Here is a 20,793-nt window from a genome sequence, read left to right on the forward strand (position 1 = left end):
CCAGGGCTTTTTCCGTTATGCAGATTGGAGTCCTCAGGAAGAGGCTCCCTGCTTCACGCCTGTGTGTCTGTGGGAGGATCCTCTCCAGAGGGCTACCTGAAGATGTTTTTTTTTTTTTACTGCCACTGAGAATCAATAGGACCTGGGGGTTGCTGATGATGTCAGAGGAAGTGCTGAGTTATCAATGTGATACTGCATGAGTCACGCTGCAGAGAGACATTTGCATGGACATCGGCAAACGTACTGGAGTGTTTCATGTGTTAATGGCAGCTGTGTGTGTGTGTGTGTGTGTGTGTGTGTGTGTGTGTGTGTGTGTGTGTGTGTGTGTGTGTGTGTGTGTGTGTGTGTTTATACTTACTGGTCTGATTCCCACCATAATAAAGAGTGTGTGTACTGTGCAGAAGAGTGTTTGTGTGGGTTTAATTGCTGCTGTGCGTGTCTGTTCATGTGTGTATGTGTGTGCATGTGTTTAATGTGTTAATGGCCCCTGCCTACCCATCCGTGGCATGGACAGTGAGTCACATCCCCTTGGCACAGGGCCCAACAGCAGCAGGTGGCACTTCTTCTACCTCTCAGCACTGTTTCTACCTCTCAACACTGTTTCTACCTCTCAACACTGTTTCTACCTCTCAACACTGTTTCTACCTCTCCGCACTGTTTCTACCTCTCCGCACTGTTTCTACCTCTCAACACTGTTTCTATCTCTCAACACTGTTTCTACCTCTCAGCACTGTTTCTATCTCTCAGCACTGTTTCTACCTCTTAACACTGTTTTTATGCTTTCAGCACTGTTTCTATCTCAGCACTGATCAACACTGTTTCTACCTCTTAACACTGTTTTTATCCTCTCAGCACTGATCTATCTCTCAACACTGTTTCTACCTCATAACACTGTTTTTATCCTCTCAGCACTGATCTATCTCTCAACACTGTTTTTATCCTCTCAGCACTGTTTCGATCTCAACACTGTTTTTATCCTCTCAGCACTGTTTCTACATTTCAACACTGTGTCTACCTGTCAACACGGCAAAATACACACTTACTCCTCCTGCCACACACTCACTTCTCTTGCCCCACACAAACCTCTTGCTATACACACAATCCTCTCGTCACACACTCCTGCTACATACACTCCTCATGCCATACACACACATTAATCCTCCTACACACACTCCTGCTCTGTATGTGTGTGTATGTGTAGAGCTCCCAATTGAGGCAGCGGTCTAAGGCACTGCATCTCAGTGCTAGAGGCGTCACTACAGACCCTGGTTCGATTCCAGGCTGAATCACAACCAGCCGTGATTGGGAGTCCCATAGGGCGGCGCACAATTGTCCCAGTGTCGTCCGGGTCTGGCTGGGTTAATTTGTCATTGTAAATAAGAATTTTTCTTAACTGACTTTCCTAGTTAAATAAAGGTGTGAGTGTGTGTTTGTGTGTGTGTGCGTGTGTGTGGTCCCAAGCGAAAAGAACCAGGTGCAAAATTGATGTGAAACTCCAGAGAGAAAAGAAACACAAATCTTCTTAAGCTGCGGGGAACAACACTCTTACTTACAGCACCTCACACTCAAGCTGTTGGACAATGTGAAGATTCTGCTTCAGAGAAACTACACTTTAAGAAACCACTTAGCACTGGCAGCACCTGCACAGACAAATGCAGAGAAAGTGTGTAGATGTAGGCCTACTGTATAGTAGAATTCATTTTCCCATTGGGCAACAATTCAAATCAAATGGTAAGAAGATAAGAAAGAAAAACAGAGGAATAGACAGTAGGATATCTTATTAGTCACTTTGTGTTACCACTTTTTCCAGTAACAAAGAGATAAATGCGTCAGTGGGTGTGCAACCCAAGCATTGTTGAAATGTACTGTAGTCATACCATAGACGTGTAATGATAGTGTACATCTATTTTTGTATTTTCTCAGTTGAGTCTTTCCCTTAAATGTTTTTGTACAGCTCATGTGCCACGTTTGACTGTGTGTAATAGCTCTGTTCTGTTCTGTCGTGAGTCACTCCTACTGTCAAACAGATTTGAGTATAATATGCAGCGTGGCTGTGAGCCCTTGGCTGCCGTCTTCAGCACATAATCGCCTCATACGCTTTCTTTGGAAGTTTCTCTCAGTTGTAACATTAATGCTTTGGCAAAATGTACTCAATATTTGTCTCTTCTCTCTCTCTCTCTTCCTCTATCTCTATTTGTCTCTCTCTCTCTTCTCTCTCTCTATATATATATTTTCGCTCATTCCCTCTGTCCCCCCTGAAACTCCTTGTAAGAGAGAGGAAAAGAGAGGAAGATAGAGAGTGAGAGAGAGAGAGAGAGAGAGACGGGAATTCCCCTGGTTTCACATCTCATGGCCCACCAGTTCTCCTTCTGACTGTTGGCTGTGAGTCTGCTGATTCACCAGATGAGGGGGACTGTTCTACTCCATTGACTAATGTTCTACTGCGTTTCCCACCCCGAAGGTTAACCCCTGCAGCAGCCCAATCTCACCCACACACACACACACACACACACACACACACACACACACACACTGAAAACCAAGTTTATTATTTGGTTCCTTTCTTTGAATTTCCCCTCCCCTGTCATACATTATCAAAACCAAACATTCTATGGAAAGTGCATCATGAGAGGAGTATGTTAAGTTGGAACCTACCCTGAAGCAGGCTCCTACATACAGCTTTCCTCAGAGGTCTTTCTATTGACCTAGAAGGGCCAATAGCTATCCAGCTGCAGCTTGAGGTCACGTTTCCTGCAAAACACAACAGGCTGTTCTTTGTGGCTTAAAGTTGAATCTGCCCTTTTCACAGGATTCCAACTCTTCCATGAAAAATTAAAGGATGCAGCTGTTGATTTTTTTGATATATGCTGTGTTCAAAATACATGTTTTATTTTATTTGTCCCAGTTATGAAAAAGTCAGTACAGTGCTTTCGGAAAGTATTTAGACCCCTTGACTCTTTCCACATTTTTTTGTGTTACAGCTTTATTCTAATGTGGATTGTTGTTGTTTTTTCTCCTTATTTTTCTGATCTACACACTATACCCCATAGTGGCAGAGCAAAAACTGTTTTTGTAGAAATGTTTGCAAATGTATAAAAACATTTTTTTTTAAATGAAGTATAACATTGACATAAGAATTCAGACCCTTTACTCAATACTTGTTGAAGCTCCTTTGGCAGCGATTACAGCCTCCAGTCTTCTTTGGTATGACGCAACAAGTTTGGCACACCTGTATTTGGGGAGTTTCTTTCATTATTCTCTGCAGATCCTCTCAAGCGCTGTCAGGTTGGATGGGGAGCATCTCTGCACATCTATTTTCAGGTGTCTCCAAAGATGTTCGCTCAGGTTCAAGTCCGGGCTCTGGCTGGGCCCCTCAAGGACATTCAGAAACTTGTCTCGAAGACACTCCTGTGTTGTCTTTGCTTTGTGCTTAAGGTCGTTGTCCCTTTGGAAGGTGAACCTTCGCCTCAGTCTGAGGTCCTAAACGCTCTGGAGCAGGTTTTCATCAAGGATTTCTCTGTACTTTGCTCCGTTCATCTTTCCCTCAATCCTGACTAGTCTCCCAGTCCCTGCCGCTGAAAAACATCACCACAGCATGATGCTGCCACCACCATGGTTCACCGTAGGGATGATGCTAGGTTTCCTCCAGACGTGACGCTTGGCATTCAGGCTAAAGAGTTCAATCTTGGTTTCATCAAACCAGAGACTCTTGTTTCTCATGGTCTGAGAGTCCTTTAGGTGCCTTTTGGCAAACTCCAAGCGGGCTGTCATGTGCATTTTACTGAGGAGTGGCTTCTGTCTGGCTACTCTACCATAAAGGCCTGATTGCTGGAGTGCTGCAGAGATGGTTGTCCTTCGGGAAAGTTCTCCCATCTCCACAAAGGAACTCTGGAGCTCTGTCAAAGTGAACATTGGGTTCTTGGTCACCTCCCTGACCAAGGACCTTCTCTCCAATTCCTCAGCTTGGCCGGGCGGCCAGCTCTAGGAAGAGTCTTGGTGGTTCCAAAGTCTTCCATTTAAGAATGATGGAGGCCACTGTGTTCTTGTGGACCTTTAATGCTGCATACATGTTTTGGTACCCTTCCCCAGATCTGTGGCACGACACAATCCTGTCTCGGAACTCTACGGACAATTCCTTTGACCTCACGGCTTGATTTTTTTGCTCTGACATACAGTCAATTATAGGATCTTATATAGAGAGGTTTGTGCCTTTCCAAATCATGTCCAATCAATTGAATTTACCCCAGGTGGACTCCAATCAAGTTGTAGAAACATCTCAAGGATGATCAACGTAAACAGGATGCACCTGAGCTCAATTTCGAGTCTCATAGCAAAGGTTCTGAATACTTATGTAAATAAGGTATTTCTAAAAACCTGTTTTCGCTTTGTCATTATGGGGTATTGTGTGTAGATTGATGGGGAAAACAATTTATTTAATCCATTTTAGTGTAAGGGGCTATACATTTTCAAATAGATTACCAACGAAACAAGGTTTGAGAGTTTTCACTAATTGCAAATCCATGCCCTGCTAATCATTTCCGTAAAACATAACAGTTCAAAAAGGAAGAACTGAGTTGTGTTTAGGAGATTAGATTGCAGCAAAAGTATCACATCTCTGTTAAATGTGTCAAATTTGTTTGTCAACCGGGAAGCCAAATCATCCAACGACAGCATTCGAATGAAGGCAGCAGACGCTTCTGGTAACCTGGCAACACAAAAACCTCTCTAGCCAATCAAGGGCTTCGCTCAGCGCATTAATATAATGAAATAGAAAGACTAGCTATCTAGTTGTTAGAAAATGCCAAGTCTGTCAATGCTACAGAATTATTAAGGAGTTCGATTAAAGGTAAATATTTTGTATTCACATTTTAATTGACTCATCTGAATCTCGTTAGATTTTTGTGAATAGGGAACGTGTTTTAAAGTGCTGGGCTGGGGATGGTGTAGTGCGACGTGGAGGGCTGTTCAGCCAGTTGCTCTTCGGCATATAAAAAGAAGGCGTTTCTTTTAGTAGATGCGCACTTACAGGCACTGACATTTTAGTGTAAGACTCACGACTGGATTTATGGAAGTGTCTGCACGTTTCCTCCGCTAACATTTTCTAATTGTGTAATTTGAATGCCTCGAGAGGATACCTTCATAACCGTATGTATAATTTTCATATATCAGCTCATTCTGTGTGTACTTCTGACTATAACCCTTTTCATCTAGGTAGTTGATGCGATTTACCAAACGTTTTGATTTGCCTGTTTGTGAGATGTAAACTTTAGCTAGTCTCGCCAGCAGTTCACTTCTTACCTGTTTAAAAAAACAACAATTGGTTTAGGAATCAATTTTACACGCTGTAGTTTTCTATCTTGTGTAACCCTTTCGCGTCGTTTGCTGTGGCCATCTAACGAATTTGTGAAGTGCATTTTAGAAATAGTTACTGTACTTGCACGAACTTGTTCTGTCGGCTTCCACATTCAACCCGTTTCACGGGCGCGTGCTGTAAAATGTGGAATTAGCCAGTCAGTCAAATTATTGTAAAGTTAGCTAGGCCGATTTATTCATGCCTGTGTTATTTCCCCAAATTTAAATATTTCGCACATGTATTCCTAAAAATAATCTTCCCCCTTGAAATGAAATGTTAAGTTGTTAGGTAGCTAGTTAAAATCTTAACATTTAAAAAAAATATTGTTTGATTAGGAAAATATAAAATAATTTAGAGCACGATGTTTGTGACCTCCAAATGATTGCTCTCTGGCACCTTTCTGTTTTACTCTGCTGCTTAGTTCTCGATTGAAAACATTCTCACTCTGTTCTAGACGTTCAGGAGGCATCATAGTAGCTAGTGATCAAAGGCTGGAATTCTAGTGCATTCTGTTTTGACATCTCCTCACAGACATGCCATGCATGTTCTGTGGAGTCAAACGACTGTTGTTTTTGGTACTGATAAACTAATATAATTTTTTTTGTTTGTTCTGTCCTAGTTAATTTAAAGACAATTAGAAGATGGCTAACAAGGCAGAGTCCACAATGAGCACTACCACTAGTGAGAGTGTGTCCCACAGTGTGCTGAGCTGGGACCAGGTGGGCCGTCTCAATGAGGTCCTGACAGCAGTGGTGCCGGTCCACGGCCGAGGGAACTTCCCAACCCTGGAGGTGCGGCTGAAAGACATTGTTCAGATGGTGCGCACCCGTCTTGAGCTAAGGGGAATTAAAGTGAAAGACGTTCGTCTGAACGGCTCTACAGCCAGCCATGTGCTGGTGCAGGACATTGGCTGGAGCTACAAGGACCTGGACATCATCTTCAGGGTGGACCTGCCCCTGGAGTCAGGGTTCCAGCTGGTCAAAGATGTGGTGCTGGGCACTCTGCTGGACTTCCTCCCTGAGGGGGTGAACAAGGAGAAGATCACCCCCATGACCCTAAAGGAGGTCTATGTTCAGAAGCTGGTCAAGGTGTATACAGAGCAGGACCGCTGGAGCCTCATCTCCCTCTCCAACAACAACGGGCGCAACGTGGAGCTGAAGTTTGTGGACTCTATCCGCCGGCAGTTTGAGTTCAGCGTGGATTCATTCCAGATTGTGTTGGACTCGCTGCTCTCTTTTTACGACTTCTCGCCGGAGAACCCAATGTCTAGCCACTTCCACCCCACCGTGGTGGGTGAGAGCGTGTACGGGGACTTTGGTGCGTCTCTGGACCACCTCATGAACAAACTGATTGCCACCAAGCGGCCGGAGGAGATCCGTGGCGGCGGCCTTCTCAAGTACTGCAACCTACTGGTGAGAGACTTCCGGCCCACCTCGGAGGAGGAGTTCAAGGGCCTGGAGCGTTATATGTGCTCCCGCTTCTTCATCGACTTCCCCGACATTGGTGAGCAGCAACGGAAGCTGGAAGCCTACCTGCAGAGTCACTTTGTGGGTGAGGAGAAGAGCAAGTATGACTACCTCATGATCCTGCGGCGCGTGGTCAACGAGAGCACGGTGTGCCTCATGGGCCACGAGAGGCGGCAGACCCTTAACCTAATCTCGCTGACAGCCTTCAGGGTGCTGGCTGAGCAGAACGCCATCCCAGACGCATCCAGTGTCACCTGCTACTACCAGCCGGCGCCCTACGTCCGAGACCACAACTTCAGCAACTACTACGTTGCCTCGTGTAACCAGAATATTCCAACATGGCTGCCATGTAACTGAGAGACCCACATAACACGAAGACTGCTGCTTTGAGAAAGGGGGGAAAAAAGAAGAGAAAAAAGTCATATGTGCCAAAAAAATAGAAATGAGAAATTTTGCTCTGTAGTCATAAAGGATATATTTAAATGGCCAAGTGTTTAGTTTTTATATTGGTCTCCCTTCTCCTTCCTTATCTACAGAGGTGTCACGATCATTGGATCAAAAGTGATATTTTTTAAGTGTTATTTTGATTATATTTTTTTGCCTTTTCTCAGATTGTAATGTTTGTTTGTTTCCCCTAATGAGAAAATTGGCTTCAAATGAACTTCCTGATTCAAGAATGAGTTCTACTTGGTGCCCACATGTTAAGTGTATTTGGTCCATCTTCAAAGAAAGGGAAACAAATATTTAGAAGTTTATTTGGGTTTTGCTCCTGTGTGTATTGAAGAAAGAAAAAAGAAAAAAAGTATAAAAAAAATAATGGTTAACTAAAGAGATGTGAAGCACAAAGTGTAAAAGGTAATCCTGAGATGACATCAATGTTTAGTTCACTGATGAGCAGTATGGGTTTTCTCATCAGTGTTTTGAGGAATTTTCTACTAGTGAGATGACTGTCCCCATCTCATTTAGAAGGCATCCAATCTAAACGGGAGGCAGAGGAGTGGCTCATTTTGTTTTTAAAGCAAAGGTATAAAAAAGGAAAGGTAATCTGACCCAATATCACTAGCACAGTGCTGCCAGAGTGCCTGTGCTGTGTAGACTTTGTAGAGAGAAATGTGTATTTTATTTTCTGCTGTGACTAGCCTCCTTCCTAAATCTGTTCAGCCAATACTATGTATAGACAATAGTTCATACTATATAGGGTGCATCTCAATAGTGTTAAGAGGCTTCCTCTCCCTAGTATCCTCTCCTCCATGCAACAGGTCAAGTAGAAATGTAGACTGCCTATCCAAACCTTTCACCTGTTTGTGGTAATGCTTGAAAGGAGCCTAGCAAAGGAAGCCATGAACGAGTCTTGAGAAGCACACCATACAGTGTAATTCTTGGCCTTTTTGCTCACCGATCGTGGCTAATGTATGTTGTGGGGAGTTGCTATTCTTTTCTTTTAAACCTCTTCCAAAACATTGGTGCAGCAGTGACCACTCAGATTTCAGAGTTTACGGTCCATGTGGTGGGGTCTGTACTGTAAGCTCATTCGGAGAACAGGACAGGGCCTTCACCTCCCTCTTTCTGGAGTCTAGTCTGAAAGTCAGGGAGAGACTGTCCTTTCCCTTAAAAGGAGCCCCACTTGGCGGGGCCCTGGAACCCCTTGCAGGCCTTCCTTTGCAGGCAGTGGCCTGAAATGGGATCCCAGTCTGGTGCAGGCCAGCCAATCGCTGTAACGGCAGCCAATAATTAAAGTGGGGAGGGAGTGTAAGGTAGAGAATGGCGAGGTTGTGCCAGTGTGTGACGGCAACCTTATGCGTGGGGGCTGACTCACTTCCCTCTCCACCACCCCCTAAGGGTTTGCAGGGGGCAGGTGTGAACCCTTTTCTGGTCATGGGAGGATAGGGGAGCACTGCTGCCTGCCTGGCACATTCAACGAAATGTAAGTGTCTGGAATTCCGTTCCCATTTTGGACCTCACGCGTCTTGATTTACATGGCAGAAGTTGTACTCTGCTCAATGACAGGCATCCGAGTACCCCCTCCCACCCTAATTAAACTTTAAAACCCATTTAGAAATTGCACCCCCATCATCTCCTTTTCTACTGACCTGACCATTTTAATTTCCAGTCTAGTGAGCCAACTGTTCACCTTTAAGTATTTCTGTCCAACCAAACCCAGGGACTTATTTTTGGACCTTGAAGGCAACACGGCTTTCACTGATGGATGAGCAGCAGTGACTCAACCGTTTGCCCTCCTGCCCCCCCCCCCCCCCCCCCCCCGGGTTGGCTCTCCAACACAGAAATGCTAAATTGCTCTTGAACTCCTTGTGTAAGTGCCAGCAGCCTGCTCCCTGTCCCTCTACTCTGCTTACACTCCCTAGGTGCCAGCTGCTGCTCTATCAACTTGTGCAAACTAACATGCACATCCAGATAAGAGCTAGGATGTGGTTATCTGCCCCGTTCACAGGCCTGGGGGGGGGGGGTCGGCATGGTCTCTGGAGCGGGTCACACCCATGGGTCGGGGCACGTTGAGCTGGCTCAGCAGCCCAAACTAAACGTGGACACTGCTTTTAGTCCAAGGGCCACCCACTAATAAAGGCTTCAGAAAAGGTATTATGTGACCCAGGAAACAAAACTGCAAAGTTTCAACATCATTATGTAGACAATTATATGAACACATTCATTAAATATTATAAATCAATGTTACAATTTCAATCAGGTCATTATGGTTCATTTCCCCTAGCAACGGAGGTTGCCATGTTAGTAGTAACACTTTGTTGTCCATGCTTGCAGAAACCAATGTACGGACCTGAGGAATCACAAAATAATACGAGATAAGAAACCGTTTCAAGGTGTTTAAATTGCTTTATGTAGCTGTTGGAACCTTGAATGTTTTGAGAGCTATGTTGGCTAGCAAATGTGCTGTCTTTAGTTTGGCAAGTAGCAATGATGGCCCTTGTAGGCTGTACGTCTTACATTAACTGAGAACGACTGTACGTGGTTAAAACACATTTAATAGTTTCGGGGTTCATCTGGACCAGTGTTGCTTGAGCCTATGCAAGGACAAACACTGAACTTATGAATAGTTCTGTGTGCAACAACAGTAACCAATGTCCTTTTTTTGATTTTTTTTTTTTTTTTTTTACATATTTTTTTAAATAACAAATGAATGCAATTTTTGAACCGGTGTTCATATTCATAACATTATCTACGTAATATTTTTTTTAAAAAATTTCACCATCTTGTGTGCTGGGTCACAGAACAGCAATTTATTTAGTGGGTGGCAATGGGACAATTTTAACCTGGCTTAGCTTTAGCTTAGCCACCATGTGGGCACATTCGGTGTGGACCAAAGTCTGAACCAGCAACTAAGCACTTAAGTGCCTTTACATTTGGTGGGATCATTTTTTTTTTTGTGGGTGGGAGAAGAGAGAATTAGTTAAGAATAGTTGCTACTAGTTACCATGAAATTGTCATTTGCGTTTGGTTGAATTCTATTTTTTGTTTGGGTTGAGACACTGCCATTGAATTATGTATGTAGACTTTTTTTTTTTTTGGTGTCATGTGAAGTGTTTTTCTTCTTAAGCCCAACCCCAAACCATACTTTGAAACTTGGCTGTCTAGTCATTCCAGTAATTATTTGTCATGCTCTGTCTGCATTTCTTTTTTTTGCCCCCACCTCCCTCCCCTTCAATCTATCAAAACCAAAGCAACACCTGCAGCTAGTGCAATGACAAGCCATACATAATAACTGTCTGGCGTCAAATGACTTGTACACCCCACTCAATGGAAGCACTTTAGAGGCCTTGTCTTACTCCATACCCAGCTAGCGGAGAGTTATGGAGGAGACTGTATGTTGGAGGTGAGCTGGTTCTCAGGGAGGTTAAATGTGTTGAAGGGCTGTTTCAGACTTTTGAAGGCTGGGGTGTGAACTTTTTGAACCTTGGAACGTTTTTGAATTGTGCTCCCATCTTTGCCACCAGATTCCTATACTTGGTATTTGTCTCCCTCTCTGGTGTATATTAGAGAAGACTTCTCATCTGTCTCTGCGCTGAGACCATTTTTAATTTGTGAAAGCTTGTTGCGTTTGGAGCCGATGGTCTTAACCTTGGTTCTGATGAGTCACTTTTTCCCCACAGCATTACTTCATAATTCAGGTGAATTATTCAGGTGGAGAGGAGCTGTCAGTCATTCCCACAAATGTTTACCACCATGCAAAGTGATGACTCAATTGAGCTTTGAGCCAGAACCAGCAGCTCAGTAGCTCTCCAGAACCAGGGTTGTAGACCCACTGATATTGAATTTGTGTAAATTCTGTGTCTGTGTCCCTTACCCTGCCTGAATGTGTTATGGTTATTGTGGTCTCTGTCTTTATCCTAACTGGGAATGTGTGCCTATTTATCAATTGTAAACAGAGATGAGTGTTATGTATGCTCCCCTAGATAAGAATGGGTGTGACCAGGCTTGGCTATATGATATATCGCTGCCCATATTTGGGGTCGTATGTTTCATGGATGGTGCAAGTGATGTTTGTCCTTTTTTTTTTTTTTGCCCCTCTTGTCTGCTGTAATTCCATGTGATTTTGCATTATGGTCTCCTGGATTTCGGGGGGGGGGGTTGGGTGTGATTTTTCAAAGAGCAAGTCTTATCTTTTTGGAAAGTGACGATCCCTTTTTGAAGCTCTTTGCTATTTTTGCATTAAGAGTTGTGGAATTTTACAGCAGATGTTTTGTGTGTGTGTACGAGGATGACTGTGTGGATGTGAGTTAAAGATATGAAATTCTTGCACATTTTATTTTTTGAAATGGTTTAATGGCAAAGAGCTGTCAGCTTTCTGATTACGACGTTGATGATATCATTATACTATTTAATTTCAGCACTTGTACCTTTTAGTTTTCCTTTTGGATAGAAATGGACATCAGGAAAATGTGTTTGAAGAGGGAAAAACAACAAATAAAGTATTGAATCCCAAACGAGAGTAATGGTGTTGCTATTCTGTTAATTCTTACCATTTTTAAATGTGTTTTGTTTAGGTTTTAAAATGTTTGGTTGCACCTTGAGGTGTGTCAGTGGGTACATTGTGTGCATGTTCTTTTTTTTTACCTTAGTGAGCACTAGTACAATAGTTAAGCTAATTTGTTCCTCGACTTAATGTGTAGTAAATCTGTCTTTCAACTTTTTTTTATTATTATTAGACTAAAGCAACTTAGGTCAATAGGTCAATAACCTTGAGCCTCTGTTTTTCTCATCATAAGGAAATGGTTACGAACACTCAGTTCAGCAATTACAGGCATAGGAATAAGACCCAACTCATTTTGATTCGGTCTGTTCCATGTAATGGGTTTTCTAATGGGCGGGACATTGTTTTCCCAACATGCTGCATTGGACCACTTGGAAGCATCAGGGCCTACCTAGGGTCCAATGGCTAACTATCCATCAGTATTCACTTCACTATTCTCTCCGAGAGCAAGTCAGCCAACAATCTGGATTCTGGTGAGATTTTGGTACTCTAGTGCTTTCATACCTTGAAGTGTGAACCTGATCAATCACACACTACTTTTTTTTTTTTTTTTTTTTGGTTAAAGAACTGGGTAAAAACTATCCATCCATATGTAATGCTGAACCTCAAGCGTAGATACTGAATCACACCCTGCTGCCATTAATAAAAAGGTGACTTATCTGCTGGGAATTACTCATGGTGTAACTTAAGTGATGCAGCTGTGTCCCCCGCACAATCTCTTAACCACTTTTTCCACCTCCGTCAATGCGCAGTCATTGCCGTTAACCCAAGGCACTCGCACTGTCTTTCTGTATAATTTAAACTCTTCCTCTGACTTTATTGAATTGATCGCATAACCGTCTCCCGTAAGTCATTCAAGTCTAGGTTGAAAACGAAAGGAGACTGGGAATCTGGCATTCGGGCTCCTAGACTTTTGCAGATTCAGTGCCTCTTTTTAATTCCCTGCTGGACACTTTTTAACTTTTTTTTTTTTTATAAAGATTATTTTAATGTACAATCTTAATTAATAATTTTCTCCCACCTGTCTTTGCTTCTTTATTTTACAATGTGATGCGCTTTGTTACTTGTATTGAAAGCTCTATGCAAAATGTTATTCAGACTCCATATGCTGATGGCACTGTGACATCCCGGCCGTGCGATCTGAGCAGTACCGAATAGACTTAGCCATTAAAGCCAAGTGGGGGACTGATTTTAAATCTGTAAAATCTTTAAATAGCCTCTACTGTCACTAAATTCCAAAGCACACTTCTGTCAGACGTGGCCCTTTCTGGGTGTAGATCGTGGCTTCTCACTCTCTCCTACACCCAGGTTCTGTTATCTCGGGTCGTAAATTCCTGGTGGAGGCTCTCCCCCTTTTCATGCAGCGAGAGAGACCACAGTGAACAAGGAATTTCACTTGGCTCCTAAATCCCCAAAATGGGAGTTTTAAACAATATGTCCACCTTTTGAGAGTATAGAAAAGGTCCATGGACACTTAAGGGACAGTTATGTTGAGTGTGTTTCATTTTGTGACCTCACGAAGGACAGGAAACACACAACTATATCTCAATCTGTACAATTCTCAATTATGGGGTTTGCATCTAATTCTTTTATAAAATTAATGAGTAAAGATAAATATTTGTTCAATTATGTAACGTGATGTTAACCTTTAATTTTGAGAGAATTATATTCCCTGTAAAGTTTAACTAGTCAGCGACCACGCCCCCATGAGTACAGACATGATCTGGCGTCATAGAACCGCCTTTTCTATTGTTACGAATTAAAACCCCTCCTGAGGTAATCCTCTTCAGACCACGCATACCTCAGTGTAAGCTGAGGTGGCACAGATTTCAGTACCAAGACTAAGTAAACCTACAGCGGGTGCTGTGATTGCGAATAGTTGAGTACCAAAACTATACCACGTGGAGCATTGGCTACACGGCTGGAAATGGTTAAACTCTGAGACTATCAATCCCTACAGAATATGAGCAAATCTTAGATACGAAGTACTAGTCTGCAGCTAGAAATGACGTAAACCGAGGACTAGAATACAGACAACCGCCGAAACACCTATTTTATGAGAACATTTCTGAAAAGTACTCTGAAGTATCCATTCTAACCACTTTGATCTTCAGGGAAACAGAAAGAGAGAGACTCGAACTGACTCTCCAGCAGACGGACCGACAATTCCAACAGAAAAGACAATATATGGGCGTAAATATATTGATTGCAATTATTCCCGATTGAGTGAGCGTTCATGTGCAAAGGATTAGCATTTCAATGAATATAATTATCCACTGTGTAGTAAAGCCATTTTGTCTTTCCCGCTTCTTTCTCAGTCCACACCCCCTTCCCTTTGTCCACCAAAGCCGTCATATCGGTTTAGACCACTAGGGGATCTTCCCTATCATTGTTAGTAACCAATATCTACTGTTTGTTTGTTTGTTTATGCATTTCTGTGATTGTTTAGTTAGTAAATAACTGATTAAGTCAATTGGTGTACGGATGATTTATAGGACAGGCTGGGTTTGTGCAGATAACCAACAATTGACGATGTTCAGATGAGACTGACGTGAGGTAAAGAATAATTCATTAATAGAAGACTAATTGATCAGATATTAAAATATCTGAAGTTATATTCATAAAAATTCTAACTTTGTAATCTGAAGATTTTCCGTGGTGCCCCGACTTCCTAGTTAATTACATTTTATATGATTAGTTTAATCACGTAATAATAATTACAGAGAATTGATTTGGTAAAATAAGTCTTCACCTTTAATGAAGCCAAAGACACGACACTTCCCTCTGTCGGTGTCCTCAGTATAACTGCATGCCTGTCATGCTCTAAAGGCTTCCTCGGCTACAGGATGGTAAATCTCTCGTTTCCTGTGGGCATCAGTGGCCACATAGAGGTAGGTGACAGGAGGGTGGGCACAATGCATCCCTCCCAGGTCCCTGTCCAGCCCAATAGACAATCACCATCCGAAACCCACACACAAAAACAGCCCAGCGTATGGCCAGGCCAAACAATGCTTGATTTCTGGAATACTGCAAATAGAAATATGCAGAGAGACAATGAAAATGCAACATGCAGCAGAATGCTTAGAGAGGGAGGAAAGGGGCGAGGGAGAGACCCCATCGGGACAAGGCCACAATGAACCTGACTGTCCTCTCTCGCACACACACACAGTTGTGGTAATATATCCTAAAAGATACAGAAGGGTTCCCCAACTGGTGGCCAGTGGGTGGTTATATTTGCCCCCCCCCCAAAATTTTCAGAGCAAAATATACATACTTTTTTTTTAATATTACAATTTTATTGTTGGACATAAAAGACTGTAAAAACACCAGGAAATCAGTTTCAAATTATTTATAATAATAATCATTTTAGAAATCTGTCCCCAAGTATTCCCATAAAGATGTGATTGTATACAAATGTAAGCAAATTTTGAAATGAATGTTTTAGTCAAATATCAGTTTGGGCTTCTGTGGTCAATTTGACTTTTTAAAATTATGTTCCGTCCCCCAGACCATCCGCTCAAGAAAATCGGCCTGCGGCTGAATCAAGTTGATGATCTCTACAATATCTCCTCTGCTCTAGTTGGTTTGTATCTGAGGTCTCTGGGCCAAATGCCACTAATTAGCTCTGTGGTTGATTAAGGTTGATGTAACTCACATGTACAACCCAAAAATGTGTTGATCAAGGTGATCTATAGCACCGATCACATCTGTTTTAAAGGGTGTGATGACATGACTGATTGTGTGTTTGTTGTGCTTGATACAGACTGGGACCACATGTTAGTGAACCCCCCACTTCTGGGCTTGTCCACGTAGTAGGCTCAAAGTCAGGAGAAGTTCAGAGAAGGGGAAAGAGTTTCTGGGTAACACAGCCTCAGCTCCACAAGCAGTGCTGGGGGACAATGTAATACCTAGTCAATTGTACAACTGAATGCATTCAACTGAAATGAGTTGTGTTCTCTATAGAGCAGTGTAAAACAGAGATCCACTCAGTGTGTTAGTGTGTGTAAAAGGGGGAAGAAATAAAGCGTGACCCCTCTTATCGCAATGAGTCCTGGTCAGCATGACTGTACAACACTCTGAGGCATCCTCCTGACTCTGCAGGCCTGAGTCTTGGCCTGTGGAACTAACTTCTGAGAAATATAGCAGTTTGAGCAAACTGTCCCTCCCGTTCAGGAAATGGATAAGCTGCACAAACATCCCTAATTTCCCCCCAGCAACAGCCCTAAAGCAAGGAGTGCCATTTATAACAGGAGACATACTCAAGGTCCTGAAAAAGAGGTGTGGGTAGGGGGGGTGGGGGGGGGATTGTGGTTGAAACGGAGAGAGCAAGACAGAGTGAGAGAATAGACTGGCCTGCAAGCACTACTGCATGTTTCCGGCGGAGACATTTCTCAGAAGCACCTCTATATCACCATTTGACCCCCTCCCCTAACTTCCAGTTATGTGTGTGAACTTCCAGTTACGAAATAATGAAATCAGTTTAGATACTTTTGAAAAACTAGATATTACTTATTGGATTACTTTGAATTACAGAAAATATGCAAAAAATACATGGTCACCTTTTTGTGTTTTCTCAATGGAATTCAATTCATCATTGAAAAAAGGCGCAAGTTTAAATTTGTTCCACCTGAGTGAGTCCACAAGACAGAGACCACTGTGATAACACACCAAACGCTTTTGATGGATCCTTTTTGTCTTCTAATGCCACTTAAGGGGAAAGTAATCCAAAATAACAAAGTAATCATATTACATTACTGAGTTTGGGTAATCCAAAAGCTACATGACTAATTACAATTTTGGACAGGTAACTAGTAACTGTAATGGATTACATTTAGAAAGTAACCTACCCAACCCTGAAACTCAGCATATGTCAGCTCAATCTGAAATTATTAAAAAATGTATATTGCCCAATCTGTAACACTTCAGCGATACAGGTTGAATAGAGTCCTAAAATCATAATCATTTGGGGAGACTGTATTAATAATGTAGGCATTAGCTGTGCAGCTCCCAGAGGCCAATTCTAGGAGAATCCAGGATTGACCCTTTTGACTTTTGATAACATAGTTATCATCTGCTGTTGCCTAGTCAGTTTATCCCTACCTATAGTGTATGTACATATCTACCTCAATTACTTCGTACCTCTGCACATCGCCTCGGTACTGGTACCCAGTGTATATAGCCAAGTTATCGTTACTCATTGTGTATTTATTCCTCGTTATTATTTCCCTTTTTCTTCTCTGCAATGTTGGGAAGGGCCCGTAAGTAAGCATTTCACTGTTAGTTAACAAAGCATGTGACAAATAAAATTGTATTTGATTTCAAGGGTTGATTCTGGACCAGGTAGTGCTCCCCCCCCCACTACAGCAGAAAATCTTTGATGAATGGATAGTTAGAGTAAAGGTGAACATTCGTCAGCATTTGTCTCCAACATGAAACAGTGCAGATATTTCAGAGGAGTAATTCTTGGCTCCCCATATATATATATATATATATATATAAAATCATCTGGAAGTCAGGTTTCTGTGGAGTCTGCATGTATTCCACATCAAAGGAAGAGATGTAAGATGTATTGGACTCAAGCACATGGTGATCATTGACAACCTTGAAATCATCCACATAAGAGAGTGCCCATTGGGACTGAAGTCCTTTACTAATCAACAGCTACATAGAAAATTAAATGGGCAGCACTCCAAAGGACGCCTTCTTCATCCTCCAGTGTATCAAAATCAGTAAAACTGAAACCCAGAAACAGAACACACTTTCTGTGATCAGAAACTAAAACAGCATGTCTCTCTTAATTGCTGTTAGTGTAGCAGTGTTGACCCTTCTGCCTGACCTCTCTCTCACCCATTCATCTGTGGAGAGCAGAGCGAAAGGGGGCCAGGTGTTGTGTGTGTTGCTTTGTCCACCACACCATTGTACCCAAGTAATCCCTCCTTCACAACAGGAAGTCTGTGAATAATGGATTTACCCCGCTTTTCATCCCATCCCTCGCTCCTTCCAGCTTTGTCTCTGTCCAGAGTTTTAATCCGGCTTTGATTAATAAATTGATAACAAAAAAAGACAAGATAAAGGTGATGGATGGAGGGTTAGGGACAGGGCAGGTGGAGGGAAAGGGGCACGGGAGCAGAGGAAAGGGAGAAAAGAGGGAAATAGAGTAGCGCGGACAGGTTTTAGTCAATGAGACCACTTCACAGCTTCCTGGAAGAGATTGCTCTTTTCTGTGGAAGGCAAGTGTAATGGAAAAAAACGATTCCGTGTCAAACACCTGCTGTTTATCCCTCCACTGCTTATCTGTTGTTTTCTCCCGTCCTTACAGTAATGTTGGGCCATGGCACAGATGCTTCCATAACAGTTTGATAGAAGCCATTTTTAAATCAAATGTTCAACGTGGACTTGAATCATTACAATTCATATATTAGAGTACAGTATGTTTATACATGTACATATTGTCAAACTGGATTAGACTAAACAAAAATCCTACACTGAGAAAACAATCATGGCAAAGTCTTTCGAATTGTCCTTGTTGTGATTAATGTGATTTGTTAGTAAGCTTACAAGTTAGGGTGAGATAAGAAGGAACTGGTAATAAAAGTTCACAAAAACAATGTATAAGTGTATTTCTCGAAAGCGCACACACCCTCACAATATCGGTAAGCAGCAGATACAATTTCAAACAGCACAAGGTCAGAATAAATCAGAATGGTACAACTGTTTATTTTCATGTCTTTACCTCAAAATGAAAAACTCTCCACATCATTAAAATGACACGGAATGTATTGGGATGCAGCTCAAATCTCTGATTACATATTCTCTCTAATAGACCAATAAAACAACACTAACTACAGCTGATACTTACATGTCTCAGGAAAGCTTGTGCGTTAATTGACAGAAGAGCAAGGCTGGCATACAGTGAAAAAAATCACAATGTAATAGAGGAGGTAACAAAGGAGAAATCAAGTTAAACATACTTATGAAGAAACTGACTCCATGGTAAAGTTAAACATACTTATGAAGAAACTGACTCCATGGTAAAGTTAAACATACTTATGAAGAAACTGACTCCATGGTAAAGTTAAACATACTTATGAAGAAACTGACTCCATGGTAAAGTTAAACATACTTATGAAGAAACTGACTCCATGGTAAAGTTAAACATACTTATGAAGTAACTGACCGCATGCTGAACACAATCATAAGTTCATTTGGTATTCAGAAATCCAAAATGACGCATTGACGTCACTAGGAGATTTGTGCAAAATAAATTCTGGATACAAGATGTTTAAAGTTAGGATGCTGCATTATTATTGCATTCCTAACATCTGACATATAACTTTAACTGTGATAATGGGCATTGGAAGATGCAGCATCCCATGGTATAAATTCAATGTAAAGAAAAATAGGAACCGTTTGGTTCTTCATTAAAAAAAACATTCTTACACACAGTTGCGCACTAAGTACACTCCAGAAACAAACTATCTGCCTGTGTTTTCAAGAGAAAAAAAAGAATGCCCGTATTTATTATTTTATCAAACGCTCTTAATCCGTTCAACAATTAACTTCTATGGCATTTAATGAATGTTCTCTGACAGAAGCAGTAGAACTGTGTTGATGGTTTCATTGTTTCAAGTGACACACACGTTTTGCCAACATGAAAGAGAGGATGACATTGGGGTTCATCTAGTCTACAAGTAGGGTGAGTCAACATGTTGTTTCTACTTGCACGCACACGCACACACACACACACACACACACACACACACACACACACACACACACACACACACACACACACACACACACACACACACACACACACACACACACACACCACTACAGTACGTTTACCTAAAAACAGATTCACATTTAAACAGCTTGTGAACATATACAACATCCAAAACCTACCATTCGGTGAAGTTTTGCAAAAATAAAAAATGTGAAACATAACATGAGCGATGTCACTCTCACACACACACACGAGGGCATGTTTTTAAGATAGGCCAGCGGAGTGTCCTGGGATAGGTTGGTGAGTTCACACAGGCTCCGTCACAGAGAGATCCATCCTTTTATCCGTCTGTCATCTGATTGCATCACACTGCTAATAAAAACATCATCTTAGGTTCATCAGTAACCAGGCTTTTCAGAGTGTCAGCGTCCGGTATACTGTCCTTGTGAGGTCCCAGACAAAGCCCACTGAGGCCCTGGGTGGCTTATAGTCTGGTCAGAGAGCTAAACCACAGGGGTCCTGCCGGTCAGAACATGGAAGTGGAGCTAGTCACGTGACTGTAGATGTAGTTATGCTGCGTTCATAACCAAGTATGAAAGTGTTAATTACCAGTTGGATGCACTCACATGCTTTGAACTCTTAACGTCTTATTAATGAATATATTCTTTCTACAGCTTATCAGTGTACACCCAATATGTTCACCTTGTTGATGATGCTTAATTATGCATTATGGTTGAACCAAAAGATTACATGTAACAAACATTTTATTAAATTGGAAACAATTAAATGTATACAGTACCAGTCAAGAACTTGGACACACCTACTCATTCAAGGGTTTTTCTAAATTTTGACTATTTTCTACATTGTTGAATAATAGTGAAGACAAACTATGAAATAACACATGGAATCATGTAGTAACCAAAGAGTGTTATACATGCTAAATATATGCTATTTTAGATTCCTCAAAGTAGCCACCCATTGCCTTGATGACAGCTTTGCACACTTTTGGCATTCTTTCAACCAGCTTCACCTGGAATGCTTTTCCAACAGTCTTGAAGGAGTTCCCATATATGCTGAGCACTTGTTGGCTGCTTTTCCTTCACTCTGCAGTCCAACTCATCCCAAACCATCTCAATTTGGTTGAGGTCAGGTGATTGTGGAGGCCAGGTCATCTGATGCAGCACGCCATCACTCTCCTTCTTGGTCAAATAGCCCTTACATATCCTGGAGTTATTCATTGTCCTGC

The 20,793-nt window shown here is 42.0% G+C and overlaps 2 protein-coding genes across 2 annotated transcripts in view; one reads left to right on the plus strand and one right to left on the minus strand.

Moving 5' to 3' along the window:
* Nucleotides 1–4,970: 4,970 nt before the first annotated feature.
* On the plus strand, nt 4,971–11,779 carry LOC139380711 (terminal nucleotidyltransferase 5C-like). The gene is made up of 2 exons (XM_071123662.1): nt 4,971–5,145; nt 5,973–11,779. The coding sequence occupies exon 2, from the start codon at nt 5,995–5,997 to the stop codon at nt 7,174–7,176; it is 1,182 nt and encodes a 393-aa protein (XP_070979763.1). The 5' UTR covers nt 4,971–5,145; nt 5,973–5,994; the 3' UTR covers nt 7,177–11,779.
* A 6,741-nt stretch (nt 11,780–18,520) lies between these two features.
* Nucleotides 18,521–20,793, minus strand: part of LOC139380714 (ganglioside-induced differentiation-associated protein 2-like) — a 41,480-nt gene continuing 39,207 nt past the window's right edge. The window contains exon 14 of the mRNA XM_071123665.1: nt 18,521–19,919. Coding sequence (XP_070979766.1) covers nt 19,899–19,919 — 21 coding nt within the window. The 3' untranslated portion in view covers nt 18,521–19,898. The remainder of the gene's footprint in view (nt 19,920–20,793) is intronic.

Source organism: Oncorhynchus clarkii, chromosome 22 (genome assembly GCF_045791955.1).
Source record: "Oncorhynchus clarkii lewisi isolate Uvic-CL-2024 chromosome 22, UVic_Ocla_1.0, whole genome shotgun sequence".
Classification (NCBI taxonomy): domain Eukaryota; kingdom Metazoa; phylum Chordata; class Actinopteri; order Salmoniformes; family Salmonidae; genus Oncorhynchus; species Oncorhynchus clarkii.

Coding starts and splice junctions, on each gene's coding strand:
- LOC139380711 (XM_071123662.1), top strand. CDS start 5,995: ATGGCTAACAAGGCAGAGTCCACAATGAGCACTACCACTAGTGAGAGT.